The sequence below is a fragment of the Littorina saxatilis genome, linkage group LG5 (assembly GCF_037325665.1).
Source record: "Littorina saxatilis isolate snail1 linkage group LG5, US_GU_Lsax_2.0, whole genome shotgun sequence".
NCBI classification, from domain to species: domain Eukaryota; kingdom Metazoa; phylum Mollusca; class Gastropoda; order Littorinimorpha; family Littorinidae; genus Littorina; species Littorina saxatilis.
Genome location: NC_090249.1, coordinates 12007158 through 12014657, shown reverse-complemented (window position 1 = coordinate 12014657; position 7500 = coordinate 12007158). Strand labels below are relative to the sequence as shown.

At 40.2% G+C, this 7500-nt stretch overlaps 1 protein-coding gene and 1 long non-coding RNA gene across 2 annotated transcripts in view; one reads left to right on the top strand and one right to left on the bottom strand.

Moving 5' to 3' along the window:
• The window catches only part of LOC138965998 (acid-sensing ion channel 5-like), a 24171-nt gene extending 17246 nt beyond the window's left edge, over positions 1 to 6925 (bottom strand). Inside the window, exon 1 of the mRNA XM_070338083.1 lies at positions 6693 to 6925. Within this exon, the coding sequence (XP_070194184.1) occupies positions 6693 to 6890 (198 nt within the window). The 5' untranslated portion in view covers positions 6891 to 6925. The remainder of the gene's footprint in view (positions 1 to 6692) is intronic.
• LOC138966307 (uncharacterized) lies at positions 3299 to 5138 on the top strand. The gene is made up of 2 exons (XR_011455664.1): positions 3299 to 3504; positions 3731 to 5138. It is a non-coding gene; the product is annotated as an uncharacterized lncRNA (long non-coding RNA).
• Positions 6926 to 7500: the final 575 nt, after the last annotated feature.

The following is a 7500-nucleotide window of genomic DNA, read 5'->3' as shown; positions in this document are numbered from 1 at the left end:
AAAACGAGAGAAAAAACACCCCACACGCAACACAAGCAACAACGTTACTCTAGAAAATATAGCGTGACGTGTATGTTCTTAAAATTCTTCCAGGGGAAACAGCTGGCGCAAAAGTGTTCCAAGAATGACGTGTTTATCGGTGACCTTATCATCATAAGAAGTGGAAAATTAGGTCCCTGTGAGACTAGTTTGACACGACCTCATTTACATGATATACCAACGTGTGAGTGTATGGTTTTATTATGAGATTGGTAGTGTCTCTCACGATTGTACGATAAATAAGCTATCAAAATGCGTAGGACAGACAGTCGGAGGCCTTTTCATAACATATGGATGAAATATAGATGAGGTAGTGCAATTTTCTTGCTGCCAGCTTTCATCTAGGAAGATGTGACCTGAATTTTCCAGCAATGAAAAAATACAGAAAGGGCAAAAACGTCATGTGCATGTTCGCAGTTCTACTCTGCGCCATCCTAGACTTCTCAAGAGAAGCAGCTCCGTCGGCTCCGATCAGAGAGTTCTCAATTAAGATCAAAGATTCAGAGTGAAATTCAAATTATTATTTTTACACGAGATTAGTAGACAACACAGGAAACTTGACGTGAGAAGGAAAGTGACAGAAAAAAGACAAGCTTCATCATTATTATTTTCTTTTCTTTGTATGTAACTTGTACGTCTACTGTGACGGTCGATGGTAGCTGCTTGGGGTTCTGGTGAAATACATGTAACCGTGTGCCGAAACACTACGATCACCTCGGGAAGCGAAGTGCAATCAAACAGGATTGAAAATGTTAGGGCTAATTTCTTTGCCCTATAAAAACTGTTATGCAAACCCGAAGGTTTCCATGAACATACAGACAATCGGAAACCACCAGACCCCATCACAAACAGAACTCTACAATCCACTGGTGTTGACTTTTAAAGGCCAACAACTCGGGTGCAGAGTCTGCTGTGAAAGGAGCGGTAGCCTCCCCTGTCACATACAGAATAAAAAAACCCAAGAAGATAGAATAGTTTATGGAACTATTAAGTTTTGATAAAAAGAAACATTCACGAGTACGTCGACCTATATTGCTCTTTGCGGTGAAAAGACATACACATAACTATGAGAAAAATAAAGAAAACAGATTATCCGAGCATGTGTTGTTCGGCCTCGAGATGACGAGAGACAAAAAAGGTTCTGTTGAATTTTGTGTCTGGTCAGTTAAAAGTTCCATTAACTGACCATTCTAATTTTTGATTCTTCATTTTGAAAGGTACCCTGTTTCAGAATCCTTGTAACCATTGTAATAGAAAAAGGCACCACGACAACTTGACAAACAATGACATTGTTCTTTCCCCAGAAAGTATCACGTGCTTGTGGATTTCATTGTTGAACTCTGTACCACCCCACATTTCTCAAGGGAAGCAACCCCGTCTGTTCTGATCAGATCATTCTCATTAAGGTCAAGAAAGATGCACATTGCCACGGACACAAGCCACCAATTCAAGCCAGTCACGAGAAAAGAAAATTACACACTCAAAATAGAAGACGAAGATTATTTTCTTCGCGTTGTTCCGTATTTTTTTCTCTGAATTATTGATTTTTTTAAGGAGAGAGGGTGAATAGGTCAAACATTGCCAACAATGTAAACTAGAACATTTGATAACGAAAGAAACACAATGTCAGACTAAGGAGAAATTTGTTGTCGATGCCAATGAAAGGCAAGAATACGGAAGCACATGAAATTTAATCACATGATGAAAAATAGAACGCCTCACATAACTATAACATACGCATACACTAATAACCATACTATAGATAAATTGATAGACAGCTAGATAGAAAAACAAACGTACAGACAAACAAATATATCAAGATTGACAGACAGACAGACAAAAAGACATTCAGACAGACATACAGACAGACAGACAGACAGACAGACAGACAGACACACAGACAGACAGACAGACAGACAGACATATAGAGAGATTGAGAAATCGATAGATAGAAAGATAGAAAAAGACAGAGAGAGAAGGGGGGAGAAAGGAAAGAGAGAGAGAGAGAAAGAGAGAGAGAGAGAGAACTCGAACTCGAACTCGAAAACTTTATTACTGAGGGATGATAGCATTAGGTCTATATGGTCCTTTCTTACAGCTCGTCCCTACTATAATACACACATGAAACAAAGAACAAATATGAAGAATTAAAAAAAAATCAAATAAAATAAAATTATGTAGGGAAAAGTATAACAAAATAAAAAAATAAATTCAAAAGTGTGCCTGTTAATGGGAGCATACTATACACTTTCTCTTTCACACATCCTCACACACACTCGCACAAATTGTACACCGACTTAGTCGTTAGAGAGGTGCTTTCAGAGCTGTCTTTTAAAAGAAGATAATGACAGACATGACCTAATATTTACAGGTAGTGAATTCCAAAGGAACGCACCAGAATAAGAAAAACTAGTTTTAAACAAATCGATGCGGGGCCTTGACAAGGCAAGGTTATTTCGAGTGTTTGAATAATATGACGAAGATGATTTAAAGAGTTGAATAAGATATGTTGGGGCGTCCTTATAGACGACTTTATACATAAATGAACATTTATTATACAAAAGCTGCTTTTTATATTTAGTCAAGTTTTGACTAAATATTTTAACGTAGAGGGGGGAATCGAGACGAGGGTCGTGGTGTATGTGTGTGTGTCTGTGTGTCTGTCTGTCTGTCTGTCTGTCTGTGTGTGTGTGTAGAGCGATTCAGACCAAACTACTGGACCGATCTTTATGAAATTTTACATGAGAGTTCCTGGGATTGATATCCCCGAACGTTTTTTTTCATTTTTTTGATAAATGTCTTTGATGACGTCATATCCGGCTTTTCGTGAAAGTTGAGGCGGCACTGTCACGCCCTCATTTTTCAACCAAATTGGTTGAAATTTTGGTCAAGTAATCTTCGACAAAGCCCGGACTTCGGTATTGCATTTCAGCTTGGTGGCTTAAAAATTAATTAATGACTTTGGTCATTAAAAATCTGAAAATTGTAAAAAAAAAAAAAAATGTATAAAACGATATAAATTTACGTTTATCGTATTTTCTATCATTTTCTGATTCCAAAAACATATAAATATGTTATATTTGGATTAAAAACAAGCTCTGAAAATTAAATATATAAAAATTATTATCAAAATTAAATTGTCGAAATCAATTTAAAAACACTTTCATCTTATTCCTTGTCGGTTCCTGAATCCAAAAATATATAGATATATGTTTGGATTAAAAACACGCTCAGAAAGTTAACCCGTTAGGGACCACGATCCCATATATGGGATCGGTGAAACAATTGCACATAGAAGAAGTTTGGTTGGAGATTAATTTCATATCTGTGTTAGAGATTATCAAGGGACACAACCTCTAACATTGAAATGTGATACGTCGGTAATCTCCCTTGTTTTGAAGTCACCAGCTGTCATTTGATATCGCCACGCGCCGTTTTGAAAGCAAAGATGACAACGTCACGAAGGTAAGCAAATATTGCCATGTCTAATAACATTTTTGTAAAGGTATTAAGAATAAAAGTTGTTGTTTACATCATTATCCGAAATGTGTCTTCAAAGTTTTGTCTCTGAGTCTGTCAGCATGCTTGCAATGTATTCATAAACTGCGATCCCATATATGGGATCGTGGTCCCGAGAGGGTAGGGGTTTTCCGTTTTTGGTTATTTGAAGTATGATTGGTGTTTCTTGCAGAACATTCAATGTGAACCAAGTAGTAAGCATTCTGGAAGACCTAGGGACTTTTGAAGAAGCTACAGTCTACATTGAGCCCCCTGCTGTTGGTGAGGACACGGATGAGGACAGCGGTGATGAGGATGATGGGGGAGTGGTGTCAAATCTGAACAGAAACCAACTACTTGCTGGGTCCGTTGCAACCATCGTACAGCAAGGAGTTCGTTCTTCAGTCAGAAGAAGTTGGCGTCTACCCTATGAAAATGGCCACCAGATGGTCAAGAGCGCAGAAAAAGGCAGTGCAGATTGGGCAACCATCCCTCATCAAGCACTATAATAACACCATGGGCGGCGTGGACAGATGCGATCAGAACATCTCCAAGTACCGCACACAGATCAGGTCAAAGAAGTGGACGTGGCCCCTGGTGGCTTATTGCATCGATCTTTGTGTTCAGCAGGCATGGCATCTCTATAGAGCTACCCCTAAAGCTGCTGATGATCCCATGGACCTTCTGGCCTTCCGTCGATCCATTGCTCAAGCATACCTTGCTCGTGGTCCTCGTCACGCACATCCAGGACGCCCACGCGGATTCTCTCCACTTCATCACAGGGTTCCAGACCAGATACGGTTTGACCGCCTGGATCATCTTGTGCAACCTTGGGCCACACAGCTGAAGTGCATCCACTGCGGCATGAAAACCAAACACCGGTGTGTAAAGTGCAAAGTCGGCGTTCACGATCGCTGTTTCATCCAGTACCACACCCAGTGATAGGACATATGACAGTTTCATCTCTTATCTTGCTGCTTCATCATCGTTTTATCCGTTGTCGTTCGCAATGAAGAGACATATCATTTCTTCCTGGCTTTCCTAGGAATGGGAGAACTCTATTTCCTGCCTCTACGTTTTGTTCGGTATTATTTGGCTTCAAAGATATTGAATTGATATATTTTATTCCTTTATGGCACCCACGATCATGTTTTGATTATCACAAGCAGTGAATGGACAGAATATCAAGTATCTTTTGTTGTATCACAGCCAGTGAATGAACAAATAATTGCCACTTCTTCAGTTGTCATGTGTAATGAATTGACAAAATCGTCACCATTTTCCTCCATTACCATGCTCAGCCAATTGACATTTGATCACCCCCCCCCCCCCATTCCCCGTTATTATAATGAGTAAATTGAGAAATGTTCTCTTTGAGAATAGTGAAACAACTCCTTTATGTCACTGTCACGAATTATGTTGCAAAAATACTTGGTTTGGTGAGTTTGTTTTTACAGTAATTTTTTTTAGGATTTTCAGTGTTATTTTGCTTCAAAGTACACAAAAAGTACAATTTCTTTTGTGTTATAGTTCACAACTGATGTGCTGGGGAACATGTACCTGAATCATCTTATCTGTTTCATTAAACCTGCTTAAATGAAGTTTCAATCCTCTTGTGTTGTATTTCGTGTTTTCTTTCAATTAATTTCCCTACCTCCCTTTTCCCTTAAGAAACAACAACATTTCTTTGATGACGTCTTCAGTAATTTCCTAAAAGCATTTCCTTCTCACTTTCAGAGCTCTGTTTTAATACATGTATGCTGTCAACTACACGCGGAATCTTAAATCATTGAAGCCATTCGTTGTTATGCGACATGCATGCCACTTGGCTTGGATTTACGGACAAGAAAAACAAGTCGCGTAAGGCGAAAATACAACATTTAGTCAAGTAGCTGTCGAACTCACAGAATGAAACTGAACGCAATGCAACGCAGCAAGACCGTATACTCGTAGCATCGTCAGTCCACCGCGCACGGCAAAGGCAGTGAAATTGACAGGAAGAGCGGGGTAGTACTTGCGCTGAGAAGGATAGCACGCTTTTCTGTACCTCTCTTCGGTTTAACTTTCTGAGCGTGTTTTTAATCCAAACATATCATATCTATATGTTTTTGGAATCAGGAACCGACAAAGAATAAGATGAAAGTATCTGTATCTGTATCTGTCTGTTACGCTGCACTTGTAAAACAAGTCATCCAGATGTCTGGCATTGTTGCAGCGGAGTGGGGGGTGCGCAGCTAGTTCTTTATCGTCGTCTGGCTACTGCCAGCGCCGACTTGAAGCTCTCGGTCGATGCCGAGGTTACAGTTTCTTCATCTAATTGGTTCCAGGCCACTACAGTCTTTGGAAAAAACGAATGTCTGTATTGCTCAGTGTTACAGCGTGGCACAGTGAAGCATCTGCTATTGTTCCTGATGTAGTTGTCTAGTGGATTCGAGGGGCTAAAGTCTCTGGAAGATTGACGTGGACGAATGAGGCGTCCTGGTTTTTGGGGGGTCAGGAACTTGTCAGGCGGGATTGCCGGCACCAGCCCCTCAGCCACTTTGTAGAAGGAGGTTAGAAAGTGTTTTTAAATTGATTTCAAAAATTTAATTTTGATAATAATTTTTATATATTTAATTTTCAGAGCTTGTTTTTAATCCAAATATAGCATATTTATATGTTTTTGGAATCAGCAAATGATGGAGAATAAGCTGAACGTAAATTTGGATCGTTTTAGAATTTTTTTTTTTTTTTTACAATTTTCAGATTTTTAATGACCAAAGTCATTAATTAATTTTTAAGCCACCAAGCTGAAATGCAATACCGAAGTCCGGGCTTTGTCGAAGACTACTTGACCAAAATTTAAACCAATTTGGTTGAAAAATGAGAGCGTGACAGTGCCGCCTCAACTTTCACGAAACGCCCGATATGACGTCATAAAAGACATTTATCCAAAAAAAAGAAAAAAACGTTCGGGGATATCATACCCAGGAACTCTCATGTCAAATTTCATAAAGATCGGTCCAGTAGTTTGGTCTGAATCGCTCTACACGCACGCACACACGCACGCACACGCGCACACACACACATACACCACGACCCTCGTTTCGATTCCCCCTCGATGTTAAAACATTTAGTCAAAACTTGACTTAATGTAATGATCTCAGAGCACTGACCTTAAGACATCGATTGGGAGCCGACCTGATCTTGCCCACCCCATGGAAGGCGGACGTCTGCGCCATGTAGTCCCATGTGGAAGTGTCATCATTGTCCTGACGTCCCTCCCGACTGTCCTGGCGGCTCAGGCCCGGGGTGGTGGTGGTGGTGGAGGGGTTTGGAGACGCGGTCTTGCACCTCCTGTCCGCAAATGCCATCGTACCGTACTACTAACCGTCCTCAGGCTCCTGCTGCGGGGCTGACCACAAAAAACAAACAAGTATGAGACAGCGCTCTAAAAAAAAACCCAGGGGTATGCTGGAGTTTGCGTGTGTGTGTGTGAGTGTGTGTGTGTGTGTGTGTGTGTGTGTGTGTATATATATATATATATGTGTGTGTGTGTGTGTGTGTATATATATATATATATATATATGTGTGTGTGTGTGTGTGTGTGTGTGTGTGTGTGTGTGTGTATGTGTGTGTGTGTGTGTGTGTGTGTGTGTGTGTGTGTGTGTGTGTGTGTGTGTGTGTAAAAAACAAACACACAAACAATAAATACTTAAGCACGCACATAAATAGAGAAACAAGAATGGTTAGTTAAGTTAAGTAAGTCCTGCGTTTGCATGCTACGCGTAGACGAGCGTGACCCGTCTCGGTCTTTGGGTGTGGTTAGTCGAGACTATCTTTAATATAGTCTCGGCGATGACTGTTTTCTGGTGTTAATTTGCTACTTTGATGCCGACAGCTTGACTGAATATTTTTGATATAGCTTCACGCGACTTGTTTTGTTTTGCTTTTGTTATTCTGGTTTTTGTTTTAACGTCAGCA